The sequence below is a fragment of the Furipterus horrens genome, unplaced genomic scaffold, assembly GCF_987537825.1.
Source record: "Furipterus horrens unplaced genomic scaffold, mFurHor1.1.pri manual_scaffold_2, whole genome shotgun sequence".
Taxonomy (NCBI): domain Eukaryota; kingdom Metazoa; phylum Chordata; class Mammalia; order Chiroptera; family Furipteridae; genus Furipterus; species Furipterus horrens.
Window position 1 is genome coordinate 20202048 of NW_028327172.1, and position 22984 is coordinate 20225031.

General features: G+C 41.3%; 1 protein-coding gene across 1 annotated transcript in view; it reads right to left on the reverse strand.

Moving 5' to 3' along the window:
• Window positions 1–2643: 2643 nt before the first annotated feature.
• CD44 (CD44 molecule (IN blood group)) overlaps window positions 2644–22984 on the reverse strand; it is an 88319-nt gene continuing 67978 nt past the window's right edge. Inside the window, exons 9-15 of the mRNA XM_090262700.1 lie at window positions 21537–21638; window positions 19720–19809; window positions 18739–18945; window positions 15452–15514; window positions 11871–11942; window positions 9688–9766; window positions 2644–3574 (exon numbers count right to left, since the gene is read on the reverse strand). Of these exons, the coding sequence (XP_090118826.1) occupies window positions 3370–3574; window positions 9688–9766; window positions 11871–11942; window positions 15452–15514; window positions 18739–18945; window positions 19720–19809; window positions 21537–21638 (818 nt within the window). The 3' untranslated portion in view covers window positions 2644–3369. The remainder of the gene's footprint in view (window positions 3575–9687; window positions 9767–11870; window positions 11943–15451; window positions 15515–18738; window positions 18946–19719; window positions 19810–21536; window positions 21639–22984) is intronic.

The window sequence follows — 22984 nt, forward strand, 5'->3', positions numbered from 1 at the left end:
TAAGGCGGTTTGATGTTGTGATCAACACCGGCAACTCCTGCGGCGCACCTGAACCCAAGCTGTATCGACTCCGTCTTTCCCTTGGACCCTTCAGCTGCGAAGAGAGGGGGGGTCTGCTGCATGGGCAACAGCAGACCCTCCATATTACCCTGCCCAGGCTCTGTAGCTTCAGCGTCATCGCAAGATGTCGATTCAACACGGGAGGAGACAGATACCATGTCACTCCCGAGTCGGACTGCACAGCCATTCTCGGCGGTGCAGATGGACTCTTAAGAAGCTACACCATCGTCTCTCGAGACGGACGGCTGCCGACGACGACGACTAGCCCATCAATAAATATACAAAAATCAGAGGACACGTGTGCTGTGGAAAATAAAAAAGTAACAATGGTCATTGTACATGTGCGAATGACAGACTTCGAAAACGCAAAGTGATTTACAAAAGGCATAACTGTGACATAAAGGTGAATGATTCATGCTATTCTTGTTCTTCAATAAATTTTACTCTTTTAGAGAAGTGGGAGGTTTCCTTTCTCCTACTCCTACTGTGCCAGAATTGAATGAACATTGGCCACAGAATTGATCCTTGGTGTTATGGTCTCAATGTAAAACTTTTTGAGATGTTTTGCGGCAAAATCCATTCTGCAGGTGAAAATCTGCAAAATACAGATACGAAGGTATCTTTTGTCCCATTATATTTTCTGCCCAGTGCTAATTTAATGGACACATTACATTTTAAGCTCTTAGCTTTGGAGAGCTCTCATCTTTGCTCTCTTAAGTTTTGCAAAATAATGAAATGCTGGCTCCTTACTAATACAACCAAGGCCCAGTTTAATGACTTAACCCAGGTCACCTGGCAAGTCACTGGTAGGAATGATGTGTAGTCAAGCTGTGCTTCTGGAGTTATGCCATTACATCAATGGGAGAGAATGCATCCTGGTCCATGAACTTTAGGCAATATTGCAGGTGGAGTGTACCTAAGGGATGAAAGATCTAGAGTCCCCCCCAGTCCCACCTTGAGAAGACAAAGGCATATCCAAGTGGGGGACTACAACAATAATAAAAGGAAAGATCATATTTAATTCCAAAATAAAGCAGAAAAACCATCTCTCTCAGTTTATTTGTTGGAAATGTCTAGAAGAGGTGAAAAACAATCCCTGGCTCTGAGACTTATATGACTCTCTAGCGCCCTAAAGAGAATCCGGGGGACAGGTAGAGGTCAGGAATAGCCTTCCTCAACCTGAACACACAGTGACTTGTTGCATTTAGGTTGAAGATCCAGTAAAGTTCTTGGAAAGCAGAAAGCACTTAGACACTAGTGGCAGTAACAATGGAGTGACCACGTGTACATTTTTCTTTTCTTTCAACTTGAAAAGAAAAAGAAAACCAGACAGAAGAAGAGAAAGGGGTTTTCAATGACCATGGCAGGGATGGGGTTGTGAAGGTGGAGAGGGGAGAGCAAAGGCTGGACATGAATGCAGAAAGTGGGCTTCTCTCCTTTAAATATCGCCTTCAGAATCAGCTCTTTGTGTAAGCCCAGCCCTAATTTAGGTGGGAGCTTTATCCTTTTTCTCCCCTCCTCCTTCTTCCACCTCATCCTCTCCCTTCTCCTCCCCTTCCTCCTCCTCTTTCTCTTCATCCTCCTTTTCCTTCTCCTCTCCTTTCTCTTCCTCTTCTTCCTCCTCCCTCTCCTCTTTCTCTTCCTCTCTTTCTTCTCTTCTTCCTCATCGTCTTCCTCCTCCTTCTCCTCTTCCTTCTCCTCCTTTTTCTGGTTCTTTTACTTTTTGTTTAAGAAATATTTTCAGTTAAGCATGTTAGTTTAGGCAACAGATAACTTTTAATGGGAGCCTAAGGAATGAAGTCCTATTTTATAGGAGTTCTCACTTTACAGATCCAATCTCTTGTACTACAAGTAGCTTTTTGAAGTTCCAGGATGAATGGGGTCTTCTGAACTTATGAATAAAGACCACAGAGGACATGCCAAGCAAGGGATAAAGCCATTAATCCCTAATTTCGCTATAAACCTGGTTATCTGGTGGTGGGATTCCAATGGTGGGAAACCCTGTAAACTTTTGAGAGATTTCCCCAGGCACTTAACTTTCTGGGTAGCGACTTCATTGAGGACAGACAACTGGAATGTTAAAGTATAAACAAATGAAGCCATAAAATACTCGAACAGGATCTACACTGTTCACTCTCTCCCCCAACTGCCCTGGCCTGTGCCAATCAGTTGGCTACTGTCCATGCTCTCTTTCATTTCCACTCTTTCTCCTTTGATTATAAGAGGTCAAAAGGCACTTCCATGTTGTTTTTGGACATCACTAATGCAATCAGTGTCCATGAAATGAGCTATCACAACGGTGAGTCATGCAGACGTTAATGTGACTTTCCATAGTCTTTCAGGGGAGAGCACAGGTAGCCATTAAAACACAAAAGCTGCTGAAGCTCCTCCTCTCACAATTCTAGTTCTAGGGCAAGACAGAAAGCCTCTTCCCTGATCTTCTGTGAGATTTGGCTGAGGGAGCCTGAGTACGACTCAGCTCTGAGATGAAGTCTTTCAGGGAGACCTTCTTACATGTTTCTGATGATCAGTGTGGACCCAGACTGGGCTGGTTAAGAAACTGAAGGATCACAGCACCAAGGGTAAAAGTGGAGGAAATACAGACGTTTATTATGAATCAGCTTAAACCCTTTTATGCCTCTGACAAAGTAACAAAAAAAAAAAAAAAAAAAAAAAATCATACGAATCAAAGGACCGCCAGGGTTTAAGATTTCAAAAACAAAGATAAATAGATTACTACAGATAAATAGCTTCACCCTTTGGGCATTCTCAGAAGCGTATGAGAAATCTCCAGGAGGTCTGCAGACGGGGATGTGTAACCAGTACACCTCGATCCCCTACCCCACCAGAAAGCAATGCCCGGGGATTGGGCCCCTGGAGAGGCAATATGGACCCATTCAGATTTCCTCCCAGGAACCAATCCCTCTTAGCTCTGGGGATGTCCTTAGCATGTGGCTGTCACCTGGGAGGTCGGGTGGAGGGAAGGTTGGGGATGGGAAAGATGTATTTAAGGCTTTTGTTAGAAGCCATCTATAGCACACCCCAGGGAGTGAGAAGCTTCGAGATGGGAACTGAAACAGTCAAATTCTTGTCGATTGTTAATTGGGCGCTCATTTCAGAAAGCAGTGCTATTTTTATAAATTGGACTGACTTCAAAAAACAAAGCACGATAAACAAAAAGGAGTAGAAAATTTTATGCTAAAAAATAAGAATCCCAATGAAATAATCAGTAGCACATTGCATCTGTGAGTGTCCCAGCTCCCTGTAATGGGTCATGTGTGATTTCTACCCAAGGTCATGGTGTAACTATTACACCCCAATCTTCACGTCCTCATTCTGCAAGTTCCTTGTCTCGTCGGTGGTCATAAACTGGTCCGGGGTCTCTGACGGCTCCTTGTTCACCAAATGCACCATCTCCTGAGACTTGCTGGCCTCCCCGTTGAGTCCACTTGGCTTTCTGTCCTCCACGGCTCCATTCCCATTGTTGATCACCAGCTTTTTCTTCTGCCCACACCTAATAATTTAAAGATCATGTGAGAAAAGGGTGCAATGACACAATCACCATCATCATGGTTGTCGCCACTATCATTATCACCACGGTTTATAGCAATCTTAGAACACGTGTTTCATCTTATGGGACTCTTTAAAGTGAGGCCCCCTAAACCAGCAGTAAAAAGCATCATCTGTGAACTTGTTAGAAAAGCAAATTCTCAGCCCTACCCCAGACATATGGAATAAGGGAATTCTAGGAGTGCGGCCCAGGACCTATGGTTTAATGAGCCTTCAAGGGGTTTCTCATGCACACTCAGGGTGGAGAACCAGTGGTCACAACTCAGGAAGCCAGTGCTCTTATAGGTGAAGAAACCTTGGGGCTCAGAAAATTCAGTGCCTTGAGCCAGGTTACTCAGCAAGTAATAGACAAATCGGAATTCAACCCCTGGAGTGTTTGACTCCCAAGTTCTAAATCTCCTTTCACCATACGACACAATGGAAATGTCTGCCTCTTATTAGTGCTTTAGCAATTTCTGCAGACTCAGATAAACCATCAACATGATGGTTGTAAATCATTCTGATTTGTGTATTCAAGGAAGTCCCATTACTTCTTCTTGCAGTCAACATTCTGTTGACCTTTTCAGGGTTATTGCTGCATGTACTGAGAAGAATGAAACACCATTTCTCTAGAAGTGTAAGGCTGTATTGATTTTTCCCTAACATTGGTTACCTTTCTATATAACCCTGGTTATAGGAGGTCGAACTAACTACACAAGGCAAATAGTTCAGTTACTTTAAGGTTTCTTAGTAACATTACTGTTACTTTGTTTTCTTAGTGACATTACTGTTACTTTAAGGTATCTCAGTAATATTTCTTAAGAATTAAATGCAGAAGGTCTTCTCTGGAAGAGCATGACTTTGGTCTTTTCCCTGGGTTCACTGTCATAGCACTGCCTCACTCCACGCAGCCTGACACAATGCTTCCTCCTTCCTGTAACATGATCACTGCTACACATTTAGAAGTCAGACTGTGCTTCATGGAAGCAAAATAACAGAGCCTCACAACCAGCACCCCACCCCTCGAGGGACAGCCACATGCTAAAGACACCTCCTGAAGGCCAGGCATTTTCCACATAATTTCATGTAATCCTCACAACAATCCCACATCAGTGGACACTGAGGCCCAGGGAGGTTTAATAACTAACTTGTAGTCGTATATCTAGTAGGAGAGAGAGTCAATATTCAACTCCAGACCTTTATGATCAAAAGCCTGGACTCTGCCCAGCTCTATTCATACTCCCAACCATATGGAGATTTGCGAACAGTATAAAGTTGGAATCATTCACTTTGCTCCTGGATATTTGGGGCTGTAGAGAGAAGGCCTCTATTGTTCACGATTATGGGCCATTTCTGCTAGGACTGTCAAGACCATAAACTTTAATCCCTTGTTTGGGGAAATAGAAATTATAGCTCCTCAACGGGAGTTGGATCTTGTCTCCTCTGGCAGGATGCTTGATGAGGGCAGAGGGAAGAATGCTTGACCCGGCTGCAGATCCGTGGGACCAGCAGTATGGATGCAATCCACACAGACAAGAACAATGGCTTAGGTGGCCTGGTTTTGAGATTTTACTGCTGTGTGACCTGGGACAACCCACTTACCCTCTCTGAGCCTCGGCTTGCTTATCTGTAGTCTCAGGCTACTTAGAGTACCAGTTTCAGAAGATTGTAGAAAGCCCTCAAAACAGAGCTTGGCACTGCATACATGAGTCTATTATTATTTTATTTGTTGCTTGTATGAACATTATAGGGCGAGGAAACCAAACGCTTGGTTAAGCACTTAGAACAGTATCTGGAACACAGTAAATGCTCAAGAATCATGGGCTGTAATTGTTAATCTAATGACCATCACATTAAATGGGTTTTGCTTGTTTCTTCAGCTGTCTACATTTATTATGAAGATGACTTAAAAGGCCAAAGGTGGAATCATACTCATGTTATTTTAGATTCTCAGGTAGCATTTTGTGTGTTCTTTGGAAGAAAGGTGTCTTGTTAAAGTAATCCCAATTTGCCTACCTAATGGGTGCTTGAGAAGTTGAATGCAATATTGCAGGAAGGTGATTTATAAGCATAAAAACAAGTTTGTGCTTTTTGGGGGATAAACGGAGGGTTGATTCTATTGACATAAACAATGTTGATTTTAAAGGTGGACGACATTTGACCTGTAGGGCTTAAAAATGTGGTGCTTGGGCTTTGTTCTGCCCACATTTCCCTTTAAATTTATGTGTTTCTGTTACCTGCCTCAGTTCTTTCAGGAGGGCAGGACAATTCTTTTAAACAACCCAGTCCAATGTATGGTGCTCCAGGCATTTAAATAAGTAATTTAAAAGACATATCCTATGCCTTGACTGGTGTGGCTCAGTGGATTGAGTGCTGGCCTATGAACCAAAAGGTTGCCGGTTCAATTCCTGGTCAGGACACATGCCTGGGTTGTGGGCCAGGTCCCCAGTTGGGAGCATGAGAGAGGCATCCCATCAATGTATCTCTCCCTCTCTTAAAAAAGGAATAAAAAATAAATAAATAAATAACTGACACATCCTAATTTTTTCATCCTTCTTAGTTAGAGAAATTTTAAAAGGAACATTAGCACTGAAGGGACTTCAGAGTCATCCAGTCCAACCTTTTCTTTACGTTAACTGGAAACTGAGTCCAAGAAGTCGAGGCTATCATCCAAAACTGCACCACTAGCGAGGGCAGGACCGACATTGTGCCAACTGAGATTTTCTGAGTCCAAAGGTCACAGCTCTCCACTGAACTGCATCTTGCCTTCCCCTCCTTTCCCTTTAAATCTCAGGCATTAGTTGTGCATAGTGACCACACACTGTGGAAGGACCCAGGCTGGAGCCTTGCCAGGAGAGGGAGGGCAGGCTCCATGGGGCTTAGAAACCAGGTCGTACATTTAGGGCACGGAAGAATTTCTCCTGAAAGACTTGGAGTGGGGGTGGGGGCAGGTAACAACTGCTCTTATGTCTCTTCTACCTGGTCATCCTTAAAGGTATTGAAAGGTTTATTTTGCTTTGTGTTAGAGCTGGGTTGTTCAATATGGTCACTACTAGCACATGTGCCTATTTAAATTTAAACTAATTAAAATAAAATAAAATAAAATAAAATAAAATTTAAAATTCATTTAAGTTGAACTAGCCACATTTGGAGTGCTCAGTAGCCACCAGGGATTGGTGGTTGTGTATTGACCATTGCAGGAAATTCTATAGGACAGCTCTGTGCTAGAGGACAGAACGAGGCTGGGTGAGCACAGATTGCGGCTTAAGAAAAGACAGGCATTCTAAATCCTGGAGCTTTAGAGAGGGGACCTGCCAAGCAGAGGATGGGTGACTGCCTGCTGGGATTTACAGAAAAAAAAAATGATTATTTCTATGAGAGAGAAATCTGGTGAAGACCTTTTCTGCAAAATCAGTGTAGAAACATTGTTTAATCATTCCTGTTTTGTGAAGCCTTTTCTGGTCAGGCCCTCCCATTTTTTCTCTCTTCTTCATACGGGTCAGATAAATTCTTTAAGGAGAAGGCACTTACTTCTCTTGAGCCTCACTGAATATCTACCAATCCAACAGACTCCTAAAACCATTGTTTGCTCTTAAGGACAGTACAGAAAGTACAGTTTTCATTGGCAAGTTGCAATTCAAGGACTCTGGTTCCATGAAGAACAGCAAGAAAAGGTGATGTGGGTTATGACAGGGATGGGAGAAGCTAGGGAAATAACAGGACCCCTAAATCAGCATCTTTAAGATGATGCCACTCACAGACAACATTGTCATGGAAACCTGTGGCCAACCCTTAAACGTCAGCTTTGGCGACTAATGCTTTTTCATTTTGATCTTTTAACTATAATTCATACAATTATGTAGGTGCTCAATAAATATTAGATGACTCAAATCCAACAGGCCAATGTTGCCATGAAACCTCAAGATTCTTTTAGGGAAAGGATGGTACTCTTTTTGTTTTCAATCTTCTCCTTCTCTTCCCCAGTGCTGACAGAGCTGCCTCTCAAAAGATGTTTCCTGAATAAATAAATGCCTGTTGTAGGTCCCTACATTCAACCAAACTTTGTGACAAACATAGGCTTTTGTATCTCTCTAACATACAATGCTCAAAGCAGAAAGGCCTGGCCTTTAAGAGGATTAGAAAAAGGCTGGCAACTTTAGCAGCACAAGTGCACATTAAGGGGCCTGGGAAGCCATAACCACCCGTTAGCTACCTGGCAAGTCTGTTTTTGATATATCAGATCAGGACATGGTAATTTACGGCGTCCAAGCAACTCCTTTCCCAGTGAGATACTGGCCCTGCCAGATCCTGCGTGTCCCTGTTTGCCTGTTGCTAGGGTGACTGCTGATCTTGGGAAGAGGGGGAGGGCAATAATGAGGCCTGCTTTCGCTGCTGGCATGATGAGGAGTGACGTGTGAGCTAACCAGCCACATTGCGCAGACTCCAGCTGCTCTCAGGGACAGCTGCGCTGCTTCTTTGAGGTCCCCCCCACGTCGACACCATCAAGGGCCACCGTTTCTATGGTGACATGTGCAGAACTCATGGACTGTGTATGTGAGCATAGGCAGTACATTCTAGGACCTGGGACAAAAGGACTGATTTCCAAGAGTAGGAAATTCATAGTTAATTGAGCAAAAGTAAGAGAAAGTAAGGAAGCCAAGGAGAAGTAAACAGATTCTTTGTAATGGGTCCCTCAAGTCACATTATTTAAGTTCATCTAAAAGAACCTCTTTCCATTTAGTCATAGAAGATGACTAAATCAACTACCATGACTATTTTTGTGTATGTGTGCCCTCAAAGATACAGATAGCAACATAGCTATTTGATTTTAATATAGCACTTTTATTAACTTGTCCCCATGTAAGCCAGCCTTAATTTCCTCAGATAATTAGTGATACTGTGTGGGCTGCACACAGCAATGGAATTGGGTATTTGTTGTTTGTGCAAAACCCAACAAGAAAGATTCTATCATTTTCTGCATGTTCCTCCTAAACCAAGGGTATTTCCTGGCCTGTTAGAGGATCTAGTGATACAATAAAGGTGACCCCACTTGGAAGTAAGATTTTTTACCTTATAAGAAATCTCAAGAGACACTTACAAAAGATTTAATGTTCCTACGTGTATTTTCAGAGAAAAATAACACATCTTGAAAGCATCTTAAGCAGGAAATTTAGATATGTATTTGTGGAGTACCCCTCAAAGTTCATTTCCTTTGTTGCTAGAATGACTATTTTCCTTTACTTCACTTTAGGTGGCATTTTTCCTGGAGCCTGGTCACAGCTCAACTAGGTATATATATTGTTTAAATACCTACTGAAATAATAGGCCTTGATTGATGTAGGGCAGGAGAGGGACATTTGAGAATATGCAAATATCTCCTGTGTCAGTCCTAGGAACATGACTGTCTTTACTCTGACTTTCTAAGGTAAGTTCTTCATTGTTTGTTTCATAGATGTCACTGTCAGGGAGCTCTCCCTAGGCCAAAATCTGAATCCTTTCAACTGCCGCTTCCAGAAAATAGAAAATAGTGTTCTTACAAAAAACAAACAAACAAAAACAAAACAAACACACAAACTCAATGCCTGTTTTAGGCAAGGGTTCTAGAAAGTTCCATGGACCTCAGGGAATGATCAGCCCTTGAGTCTTTATATGGTGTTTTTGTGTATTGTGAGTGCACTTAATAAATATGAGTATATACTTTTATGTCTTTCTGTGAGATAGTTCATAATTCATCAGATAAAGCTCCAATGGGCTTTAACCCCCAAATAATTAAGATCCCCAAGAGATTCGCCCACTATTTAAAAGTGGTGGTCCAGATAATTACAGTGTCTCCTTTTTCCAAAGAATGTGCCTGAGCAGGGCTTCTTAAGCTGTACCATGCGTACAAATCTCTGAGACCTGGTCAAAACAGACTCTAATACAGGAGGTCTGGGAGGGGTCCGAGATTTTGCATTTGTAACAAGCCCCCAGGGTGCTGAGGCTGCTGATTCCCAGGGCTACCCTTTGAGCAGCAAGGACAGTGCCTAAGTTTAAGTGATGCCCTTCCAATGTCAAAGTCTCCAAGGAACATCCCCTTACCGTCTTCGACTGTTGACAGCAATGCAAACTGCGAGAATCAAAGCCAGGGCCAAGAGGGACGCCAAGATGATCAGCCATTCTGGTGGGAGTGAAGCAAAAGACAGCCATGAACTTGGGGAATATGTTTTGTGAAAACAAACATGCACTTTATAAAACTGATCTGGTCCAAACAAGAACCACAGTCAGCACTACAGATAAGTCTGACCAAATGGTCCAGCCAGTAGGTAAATAATATTGGAAAAGCAATTTTGCTATAGGTGTTTGTCCAAGCGACCTCTTATTTTAATCTTTCATCATCAGTCAGAATTTTTACATCTTTCCAGGAGAAACATGTTTCCAAAAAAATGTAGAAGGATCTGTTGAGACTTGCAGTTGCCCTTGGTACAGTTATTAAGTAAACTGAAAAAACTTTATTCTTCCCTTGAAAGGAAGATTCTTTTCCTATATAAGAGCAGTCACCTAAAAATGGAGGCCACAACTTGTGAGTGAGAAAAAGGACACCCCTGTAGATGTTTGAACTTGTGCATGTTCATTGGGGGGGTCATTTGACAAAATTGTCAAAAGCCTTCAAAATGCACATGCTTTTGATCCAGCAGTTACACTTCAAGGAATTTATAAGACCTTAGAATTAGCTATGAAGATGTTTATCACTGAGCTATCTATAATAGAAAAAGTTGAAAACAACCTAATATGCAGCAATAAGAAATTGATTGAATAAATTAGAGTACATGCATGGGATTATGTACTATAATAAAGAGGAGGAATATTTGATGACATTGGAAAGCTGTGGTCAGCCAGCTGAGAATGGTAGTTTACTAAACAGCATGTATGGTATAATTACATTTTTGTACATAAATTATATTGAAAAATGACAGGAAGGACATATATGAATATGGTAACCATGGTATTTCTGGATGGTGAGGTAGAAAATAAGTGATTGACATTTTTGCCCTTTTTTAGCTGTATTTTCTGAAACATCTGCAATAATTAATGTATAACTTGTGGACTAATAAAATACCATACACATGCATTTAAATCAAGTTTAACATGATAAGATATGACTTGACAACTTGAATAAATTCAGTTGCCAAGTGGACTATATATCTGTGCAATGAACTAGAGCTTAGGAAACAAGAAAGGTGGACAATCATTCACCATATATTGGTCTTTGGGGGTCCTGGTTCTCTAGTTTCCTGGTCAATGTGGCCTTTGCCTGACCTCTGCCTGGTTAGGTGAGTCAGGAGTTAGGGAGGTCAACAGGGGAAAACCATTTCTGTTCTGTCTTGGGTCTCTAGCTCTGAGATGCCCTGCATTCCCACTCACCAAGGCTGGGAAGACTCTTGCTGTCTGATTATAGCAAATTACATCCCACCCACCCTGTCCTTCGGGCAGCCCACTCCCTCTCCATGCGCTCTGCCTCTTGCAGTGCCCAGACCAGCTGAGGCAGGGGGCCAGGCACAGCCCCCATCCTCCCCTTTCCCCACAAGAGGCTCAGTTTGGAGACCTCTGAAGAGCAGGGAGTTTAAAGGATAATTTGCAACTCTAGGAAAACCCTTCCTTTTTTGAAATCCCCCTTTTACAAATGCTCAACTTTGAGCCCAAGTCAAATAAAGAAGTTGCTTCAAAAGCCTTACATCTCAACACTGAAGAAAGCCAGCTGTCTCAGTCCCCTCACTGCACATGTAACACATTCTGAAACTCTTTTCTGTCTGTGAAGACTGTCCCATGAGAAAAAGTAGTTTGGGGACCAGAAGAATGTTTTTACTCCACCCAATACATGTCTGCAACGTGACAGGAATATTGCGTGTGTCTTCCCCAACCCCAGAAATGAAGGGGAAACTTAATTGGGACAGGCAGGACCTGGCTGTGACCTGGAGTCCCCTGTGTGATCAGTCCTTTGAGGAGGAAACTTTGGGAACTAACATAGCACTGTGTTGGGACAGACCAGGGACAGTGTGAATATGAGCTCAGCCAATCTATGGAACCTGAGGGAAAAAATGTTTCATCTTCTCCTACCTTTTGCTCTCATTCATCTTTAGCCTGCAAAGAGGAGCAATCAGCTCCTAGAGTTGGGCATTTAGGAGATTGTGCTTTCAAAATGGTTGCTTCTGCCTTTCTGGGACATTCAGAGATACCTGCTTTTAGCATCATTCCCATCCCATCCCCCTAAGCTTGAAACTCACCTGGAATTTGAGGTTTCCTTTTAGGACCAGAGGTCGTGTTGGCCCCACCTTCTTGACTCCCACTGGAGTGTCCTAAGGAGAAAAACAACATCTCTCAACCAAAGTTGGGGATGCATAACCAGGCATACAAAGTGGCACACGGGGCCAGCCTCTGCATTCCGTAAAGCTACTTATACATTCAAGCCACAGACATTTTATAAGGTGCTACAAGAAAGGGACCTCCCAAGAAAAGTTCCGTTTGATTCAGGCTAAGGTTTGAAAATGTTATTTTTCATCAAGAACGTGAGACTTCAGAGCAGCAGTGCTGTGTAGTGTTTAAGCGCTTGGGCTCTAGAGCGGGACAGCCCTGGGTTCGAGTCCCGCTTCTACCACTTGCTAATAATCTGTGCTGGCTCAAGTGACCCTCTCCAAGTCTCAGTTTTCTCACTCTTAAGTGGGGTAATACTAGAATTCACTTCATCATAACTTTACACAGGCTTAAAGAAGTACACAAGACTGGTAGTTGTGCATAGTTACTTTCTATTTTTAATTTTGGACCTTGCTACTCAAAGTGTGGTCCCTGGGCCAGCAGCATGGGCATCATGTGGGAGAATGTTGGGAATAGAGAATCTCAGGCCTCACCCCAAAACTACCATATCAGAATCTTCATTTTAACAAGATCCCTGAGGGATTCATATGCTCCAGAAAGGCCAGAGCAAATCTAAAAATCACATCCTATGTCGTCATAGACATGAACATAAATATTATAAAATAAGGGCCCGTGGCCCTTTCTATCTATGAAAAATCACACATAACCAGGCTTACAAAGCAACACACAGGGCCCGTCTCCACATCACTCTGAAGCTATTTATACATCCAAGCCATAGACATTTATGAAGTGCTAAAAGAAAGAGATCTCCCCAGAAAAGTTAATTTTGATCAGGCTGACCTATTTTTGAAACATGCTAATATATTATTAAAACATGCTTTGTTTTTGAGAAATGGACATTTTCTTCTGCTACAAAAGAAAATAAGGAAACAAAAATCTTAGACTCAAAGGAAGCACTGTAAGACAAAGAATCCTCCAGTCAGAACAGGAGGCCTATGAAGAGACATCCAAGTGAAAGCTCTGGGTTTTTCTTTGTGTTTTTATATGCTTCCTTTACTACTTCGAAAGAAAAATTGAAAATATCCCACTAAAATTAACTCTTTCTTGCTTATTAAATGGGATTCCAACTGCAGAATCCCAAAGGCCTCCAAGGGATGAAAAAACAAAACAAAACAGGGAAATCTGTTTGGGTAACCAGTGAATGAAGATGGCTGGGCCTTCAATGAAAAGTTCTCCTAAGAGAGTCAATTTCAACTGTGCACAGTAGTTACTGAAGTCTTGATTATGGTGGTTACTTTGGGTCAGGTGGTTCTTGTTTATGCAATTTGACGTGTTTGTTAAACTCAGGTTTTACCATATGTCTGGCCATTTCAACATATCCCATGCCATTTTGACAGTGACCGCTCCCTTTACAAACCTCAGAAGTCCAAGATCCTTTCTCTAGCTGCTGACCAGAGTCCTTGGTCATTGGCAGGTGGTCATATGCACTGGTCATGGGATATTGGCCATTTAAACTGGAGATCTTTGGCCTTCAAAACCACCTCAGAGGTACAGTCAGTCTCACCGGTCTTTCCCTGACTCACAGCAGCCTTTGACATTTGAAAGGGAGGCCATTAATGGATTATAATCTCTTTATTTCTATTTTCAAAAAAAAGTGCTCCCAGCAAGGAAAGAACTGGGTGTGTATAGCCAGATGAAACCTCCTGTATGAACAACAGACACCTGCACAGGAGTCAAACAAAAGAGACTGCTCCCACCCACTTGGTTCTCACTTCAAGCAAAAGCCCAGAAGATGGGAGAGATACAGCAGGTCTTGCTTTGCGCCATTTGAGGCCTGCCCATGTAGGGCTTGTGAGGAAAGTGAGTTCTGCAAAGAGGAAGACTTGATATTGCAGTTGGGAGTTGAGATCCAATCTGAGACATGTGGACAGAGATGATGCGACTGGTTTTAACTGTGAGAAGAACAATCTAGGATAGTGCTTCTCAAGCCTTAATATATACAAGCTACCTAGTGGAGTGGGGAGGATCTTGATTTGGGAGATCTAGGATGGCTGAGGATTCTGCATTTCCAGCTGGCTCCTAGGTGACGTCTCTGCTGCTGATCCAAGGACTACACTTGGAGTAGACGGTGTCTCTTGATCTTAGAGAGCATTGCCTTTTCATAACAACTCCCTATGATTTCCAAAATATTTTCCAATTCCTGATACCTTGTGTTATTCGCAAGAACTCTAGGAGGCAACTGAGGCCAGGGTTCTAATCCCTTTGTTCAAGTAAAGAAATTGAGGTTGGGAAATGTTAAGTACCCCACCCAGGTCCCCAGAGAGCCTGGGACTTCTGTTCTTATTTTAGAAGCATTTCTAATGAGCCCCCACATCCCCATCCTCTTACGTAAATGGTTATTACCAAAACCACCATGTAAATATCCATTTCACTTTGCTTTAGGTGTGTAAATGTTTAAGCTTGGAGGCAACCTTACTTCCAATGTAGGAATAAAGGGGAGGACCATAGTTCATAAGGATGACCTGGCTTGCATGGTGCCACCTGGAATGATGATGCTCAGGGACACCTTGGTATGACAGCACCAGCGCCGCCCCGGTGTTAGTGGTCACAAGTCAGCCCGCTTCATATCAGACTGTTGCTGCCCGGAGTAATGTTTTCAGGAGTGTGATGTGAGTCACAGGTTAATAACGCATGCCTGTTGATAATTACGGTGATTACAGCACACTCTCTCCAGACTGTGCTTATGAGAGGCGATATGAAACCTCTGGGTTTGAAATGGGGCTCCACCACTCAACTCACTAGTCATGTCAACTTAGCTAAGTTACTTAGTGTCTCTGAGCCTCAGTGTCCTCTGTAATAGTGGGATAATAAAAGTACTTATGTAAGTTGCAGGGCAGGAGGGGCGATTAAATGAGTTAATAATAGGTGAAACATATGAAGCATGTTTAATTTCATATTTGACTACTGACCTACTATTTGATATGGTCCAACCTAAGACACTATGAAAATTAATATTATCCCAATTTTATTGATTAGGAAATCAAGTCTCAGATCCTTTAAGCAATATCCCTAGTTTGTATGCAGAGGAGCTAGGGTCAAACCCAAGCCATGCTGATTCCAAAACCCATGTTATTGGTCATTCTGGTGTAGTCTAATGTTGAACTGAGGCCCTGCTTGGATTCTCCCTGATCCTTTCCAATGGAATAATTTTCTCCAAAGTGGTAGTTCTCAGAGTACAGTCCTTGTTTTGCATCATCAGTGTTACTAGGGAACTTAGTAAAAGTACAAATGCTCAGGCTCCACCCCAGACATACAGAATCGGAAACTTTAAGGATGGGGCCCAGCAGTGTGAGTTAAGAAGCCCTCTCCATGATGGTGATGCATGCTAAGAAAGTTCGAGAACCCCTTTTCCAGAGACACTGCCTCAGACTTCATTAATAATCAGCAGGTTCAATAATGATGACAGTAAATGACTAAAGCAGCTCCGACTCACCAGCTGATTCAGATCCGTGAGTGGTATGGTGCCTCCCGCTGGAGCCAGATGAGTCTTGATCTTCTGTAAGGAGCAATCGAGAAGGTTCAGTGCCATGCGTTTCCATGACATTGACACCTGCATTTCCTCACCTTTGCATTTTCATGCACTTTGCTTTCAGCACAAGGCTTAGTCTTTTAAAGGGAAGCAAAATGATGGCAAAGGAGCGTTGAATGGGTTCACAATATTAATTACTACTCATTTCTTAATCCACCAGTGAGTGGGCTAGAGCTGTCATCAAAATTAAGGAGACTGGTTCAGGACAGACCGTCAAGGATGCACAGGAAGTAAGGCTTTGTGGTAGAAACCCAATAGCTGTCACATGCAAACAAAAATATCATGATGTCTTCACAGGTCTGAGGTTGGGAATTGATACTATGTCTTTGAACTAGGGACTACATGGTTTGAATTATGACAAACAGGATCACTGGGAATGGGTGTGCTCTGTGGCTCAGGGCATGACACATTTAAAGAGAGTTCTCTGAGGCAGGAAATAGAACAAGCTTTTGGTGTGCAGTAAGGAACCTTAGGGTTGAATTATGTAAAAATTCAAAGAGAAAAATCAACTGCTTGTTTAAAGAAAAAGTCTGAAAATAAGTGAAAAAGAAATGGGGAAATGACGCTAACATGTGACTATGTTATATGAATATGTTTCAAATGAAAATATTCTTTAAAAATGACATCTGCATTTTCAACACCAAGAGTTAATGTAATCCATCTTCTCAAACATCCATCACCAACAGACTTTAAACTGAGACAAATTCACGAATTGCTAAACTCTGGATCCACATGTCAGATCCTGGATTTAGCATATGGAAACTCTTGCTTTTCTCCCTCTTCCCCATACATTTTTCAAAACTATACTGGAATATTAAAACAAAACAAAACAGAACAATGGTTTCATACAATGGCTATACTAATCCATTATGAAGGTACCTATAAGGAATATACCATAGTCTGATCACTATCATTTCTCATAAGGCGAAGTAGGTGACCTGTATAGAGGAGACAGATTGCTTTGTTCCTTGGCTGATGGTTAGAAAAATGAAAAACAGCATTTGCTGAAATGCCAGCACCAATACCCCTATACCACTGTTGACATCACCACCACCACCACCACCATCACTACCACTATCACCATCACCACCACCACCACCACCACCACGATCATCATTCACCACCACCACTACAATGCCAAATGTTTTAATTTTTAAGATTAAGCATAAAGACCAAGAAAAAATGTTTTGGAAGAAATGAGAACCAATTTGAATGTTTTGGAAGAAAACCAAAAGTGAGAGTTGGATCACCTACTTAGCATTTAATCCATGGAGAACCATTGGAAATCGGTTGGTACCACCATGGAATGTGGAAGAAATGAGAATATGTGGATATCGATCTTGGCGAAAGCATCGTATTTACTAACAAATTGTCTATGTAATCCTTCTAGGCTACTGGAACTATTAAAATTGTCATTTAACTTTACATCCATTGGGTTGCATGACAGGCCTTATTTAAATTAAACAGTGCTCTTAGATTCATTTCTACAGAAAAATACTGACAATGATACTTGGAATTTTAATAACGAAGGGCAGAACCATGCTGAATAAAAAACCAAAGGGTGTGAGGGTTTCTGTCTGGTTAATATTGCCAAGGTCAGAATTTTCTAAGGCTGTTTTCTCTTAAGCCTGGGATGGGCAGCCCAGAGAAAAGATGCCACACACGTGGCATTCTGGGTTTTCCGTCACCACATTAGTCAGAGCATCACAGCTGTCATTTGTTTTATGTATTGAGTTCTCATAAGATTTATTCTTCTTTGGGGAGGGGAGGGAAAGAACTTATTGCACACAAAAAATACAGGAATTCCTCCTTATCCACTGGGGATAAATTCCAAGACCCCCAGTGGACACCTGGAAACAGGGATAGCACTGAACCCTACATGTGCCATTTTTTCCTGTACATATGAAACTATGATAAAATTTAACTTATAAATTAGGCACAGTAAGAAGTTAGCAACAATAGCTAATATAAAATATAAAAATTACAACAATATACTATAATAAAAGTTATGTGAATGTGGCATTAGTGAGTAGAACAAGGATTACTTGAACACAAGCACTGTGATCCTATGGCAGTTAAACTGATAATTGAGATATCTACTAAATGACCAAGGGGTGCCTAGCATAAATAGCGTGGATACACTGGACAAGGGATGATGTACATCCCTGGCGGGGACAGAGTAGAATGGCACAAGATTTCATCAAGCTACTATGAACAGTGCACAGTTTAAAACTTACAAATTATTTAGTTCTGAAATTTTCCATTTCATATTTTCAGACCACAGTTGACCACAGGTAACTGAAACCGTGGAGAGCAAAACCATAAGGGTAAAGGAAGGGGACTACTATATAGTTAAAAATCACTAATCTTTAATAGGCCTTAGTGGTTGAGTGGTAAGAAGTACTTGAATAATTAGAACCAGGAAGAGAGAATATGATTTTAGTTTCTTAGCCAGAGTATGCATTTTCTAGTTCCATGTTCTAAATGTTACTTCTTTAATGTAAATGGGCAAACAAAGAAAAGCAAAAGTAGGGAGGACTGTTTATTTGGAAAAAAAAAAAAAGACTCATTCTAGGTCCGTGTCCAACTTAATTAAGTCATCTTCAGCCACCTATTTGCCCTTACCACAAGAAAAATGGTGCCTATTCATTAATAGTATATTATATCATGAAGTTTTAACTGTGCATCATAACTAGAAGAGGTTTATCCACAAGCCCTCCACCAAAAGTAAAATTCATCAATCCATTGCCAATAGGAGGTAATAATTTCAGAGCAAAGGCATTAGTATATAGAAATTATTCACATGGTGGGTAAAATCTTACTAAATAGGCAGCATGCTATTAGTTGAATCAAATAAAATAGCTAATGTTTAACTTTTTTGACCTATAAAAATATCAATTTCATATAGATCATCTTAATATATCACAAGATCAGTAAGAAGGCAAAGAAAGAAATTCTACCATAACAACCAAGTCACAAAAATAAATGAAAATTATACTGTCAAATGAAAGCATTTTTTATCTAACCTAAATCTAAGTTTACCTGCACTAGAATGATAGCATGACAAAAGCCGTTCCCATGTCACAGATCAGTCTAATCACAGCCTGCACAGAAAATGTCCCCTGCAACATGAAAGTATGTGCTGTTTTTGACATAAAGAAAGCAAACCAGATAGCAAATGGTCCAGTTACCTGACAAGGAACGGTCAACATAAATGTTGGGGTCTCCAATAGCAGTAACTTCCGTAACTGCAGGGGCCCCAGTATTAGCAGGGGTGCCTGGGAGGAGGGTCGTGTACTCCTTCGTGTCTGTAGAATGAGGGGGATAACCTTCCACTGAAGTAGTTGAGTCTTCAGGAAGATTTCCACCTCTTCTTCCACCTCTGCCATCATTCCTAGCTGTGTGAGGTGGAATCAATGGTAAACCCACATTTGTACAATGAGACCACCACCCATTGTGTGCATGTCTTAAGAATGTGCAATTACTGCAATAGCTTTCCACTTGTTATTTATGACCACAAAACAAAAGAGAGTGTGATTTGTTACATTACTGAACAGAGTCTATATTTTGCAGTTGACATCACTCAACGGAAGATCTGGTGATTCTAATACCCAGGCAAGACGCAGTATCGGCCTGGGTTGTTACAGTAAGGTTTATACCATGACAACTGTGATATTGATAATCTTGAGCTCTTACTCAATTAGACCCACCTTTGATGAAGTGGAGAAAACATATCTTTGAATTAAAAAGTATAATTATGCTATATGTGATAGGAAAAGCCAATGCAAGGCTTCAAAGAGCTGGGGTTTTATTTTTTCCTTTGCCAGAGGTCACTGCTTCTAATTCACCAGCATCATGAGTTTATGATCCAGAGTATAAATGGCAAAATAATATTACTAATGCAAGGAAAATAGAGAGCAATATAAGTCAGTTATAAATCAACAATAAGTGATCTAACTCTAGAGTATAAGAAACTTGACCTTTAAGACATAGAGTTGCATTTCATGTCCAATGGCATCTAAAAAGTCTACAAAGCAGAAAACTCAGACACCCATCACCGGCACACCTTCTGACCAGAAGTAACAGCATTAACAGTTAATGAATGTACCTCCACCAAAGACACTGTGCAAAGACACCCACAGGTGAAGCCACGTGGGCTTTACAATCCTTACTGCTAGATGTTGGAGTAGAAGTCATTGACTGGTCTTTATCTTCTTCCAAGCCTCCACGTGATGTAGAGAAGCTCTGTGTATGACTGTGCTCTGTTTCAATGAGGGATGAATCCAGCATTAATTTGGAGCCCTGAAATAAACCCTGTTATCTGCTGGCAGGGAGGATCTAGCTATATCAAGTCAGACAGGCAGGGGCATAATAATACCAAGGTCTGTGCATGCCTTTCTCCTCTGATTGATGAAAACACACAACAGAATTCAGTTTTGTCACTAGTTGGCTCCTAAGACACTTTGTTTTTTCAGTATAGTCAATAAAGATACAGTGCCAACGTAAAGCCTGAGGCAAAACTTTGTCTATCCTGGATCATCCTGACCCCATTGTACAATAGCATTGCTACCAGTCACTTAGGAAAACCAGAAAACATAGAGGAAGAGTAAAAGAAGTGTTTGAGTCCTAGTGCTCCTAATAGCAATCAAGAGCCCCTAGCTGTGTGCCAAGAAGCGTGACTATCGGGAAAATAAACACCATGATACCACATAGTATACCTGTAGCCACCAAAGAGGAAGAAGTTACTTGCTCAAGTAACTCAGATCAAATATATAAAAGGAAATACTTTAGTCCCTCCTAAAGAACATTAAATTAAAGTTATCATTTTACTCTATTAGCAGGTTTTTTATCTCATCTGTGGATGGGGATTCTCATCAGCGCATTGAGACACCAGGAAATGCTTGCCTGGGCAGACACAGGGCCTTCAGCGTAATGTAGGCAATTAGAGGTTGAGCCACTGCCCATCTCTGAATTCACTTAGACTGTTTTGCGTTCATTTCCTTTGTGTTCTTCTAAGAAAAGTACTGATCCCTTGAGTTACAGGTGCAAGCACGCCATACAGCACACCCATAAGCTGTATCCACCACCAAGTAAACATTACAACCAGGAGAGACATTCACCAAACCCTAAACCAACATTAGAACAAAAGTCAACAGGGACATAAAATGGAAATACAAGACCTTCCATTGGCAGGGACCATTTTTTGGCTTGCTGGTTTTTCCCTCTGCCTAAAAGGGCTCACATAAAGAGCTCTGTCCATTATGTGCTGCAAGCAGTGCAATGAGGCTTCTTAATTCTGGATTTCTTTCATAGTTTGTCAGGAAATTATGAGTGATTTTAGGCTGATGTCTAAGATAGCCCTGCACACATAATGGAAATGAAGGCTACTAGAAGCTTAGTGTTCCTTCCACCAGACGTTTAGTGGTAGGAAGAGGTATTAGCAAACTTCCTCCTTTTGTACCCAGGCCTTGCCACCTTTGTCAATTGTCAACAACATGCCTTCCTCCTCTTCTATGGGCTGATGTAATTTCCCAACTTTCTATCATTATCTGTCCCCAAATTGTCTTTGCACAACCAGTAAAACAATCCTACCCCTCTTCTGCCTTGATTGAAGAAAAGAAGGGAATCAAAAGGGGGTAGTCAGTTAAAACATAGAGAAATCACTGTCCTAACCATGATCTTGGGTGACAATGCCATAAGTACTTAGGGAAGGAAAATCAAGGTGAATGGAGTCCCACCCACCCCCTTTATTTTAAACATAAAGTCATTGAATCTGGAAAACACCAGGAACGAAGGGGGAAAAAATCACAGTTAAAGAACTCCACCAAGATAATATAGAAGTGAAGACAGCTTTTATGCTCTGGGCTGAGCTGAGTCACAAAGCACTAAAAGCACCATTCCGCCACCAAGCTCTGAATTGGAGCCAGTATGAGCAAGAACTAAAGCAGAAACGCAGGTCTTATAAAGCGCTAAGTGTCATTATCCTTACGGGTTGTCACTGAAAGAGAGTCTGTCCTGTCCAAGTCTTCCACAAAACCTGTGTTTGGATCTGCAGGAGGCTGAAGTGTTGTACTATGGCTGGAGTCCATATCTGAAGGAATTAAATCAGTGTTATTGTTTGATTTCACAAACCACGGTGGTTTATGATCTAGAGCTAAATTATTCTTATATTCAAATCTGGTTAAAGAAAAGAAAGCACATACTATTCATGTCTCCAGAATTAGAACAAATTATGGTTTCTTCAAAAGAACATTGAAAAAAGTAACTGGCTTTCATTTAAGAATTTGAGTTGTATGAAAGCTAGAATTTTTGTTTATTTTTGCTGAGTCTGGAAGGACTCTAAACAAACACATGATGGTCCCCCTAAACCTTGCAGAGAGACACACATAAACTGTGTGACTTGTCCCATTCTGAAGACATTGCCTTTTTTATAGACATATGGGATCTGCCACATGGAGAAATGACCAAATGCACTGGTTCAGGGACCATTTTCTTACATTGCCCTTACTTGGCAAAAAACTTTTATAGTCTTCTTCCCTCGTTTGGTCCTCTTCCACTTCACAAAGTGAATGTGCAAATAAAACATAAACTCATCACCCAATACTACCTAGGTAGAAGCCATGGGAAATATTCAGGGGCAAGAAATGAGAAGCAGTGGGTGTCAGTGAATCAGCCATCCTGTAAACACAAATGCGCAGTGTCTTTGGAAATTAACATGTGCAATGTTGAGTGGTAAGAAATTTCACTGAAATATTTACAAATGCTTTTTAAATAATTATCACAAATCAATTCTGTTGAAATAACAAGTCTTGGGTGAAGAAAAGGCCAAATAACGCATAAACACCATTATTATTGTTGGCTCTCTGATTCAAAGTCCACCCACACTACTGCCCCTAGAGAAATTTAACCAGTTCCAGATGACTCCAGAGGGAAAAACTGGAATATTGAGCACCTACATCTACACTGAAGTCTTCCCATACAAAAAGAAAAGAAAATCAAGATCTTTGTCAGAAAAAAAAAAACAAACAAACAAACAAACAAAAAAAACGAAACAGAAGAAAACATGGCTGACTCTATTACCCAGATTAGAAAACGAGAACAGGCTAGGTAACCCAAATCAAAACCCAAAACGGATATTCTCCCAGATAAACTTCTGCCTGTTGGTGGTCTCTAGACACCATTTTTTATGTTCCTTTTTATACATAGAATCCTTCAGGAGGTATCATACCATTTCATGGTTTGAGCTGATTTTATTGTCCTTGACATGTTCATCAATTTAATGAAATCTCTTTCTGTTCACCAGCAGAAAGACAACACTAATTCTGAAGTTATTTTACTAGCTTGGTTTTCTACAATGCATGTCATCAGTGCTCCCAGCAGCCACGTGCATAAATATGTGTAGGTCTGCACGTGACTTCAGCTGTTCACCATGATGGC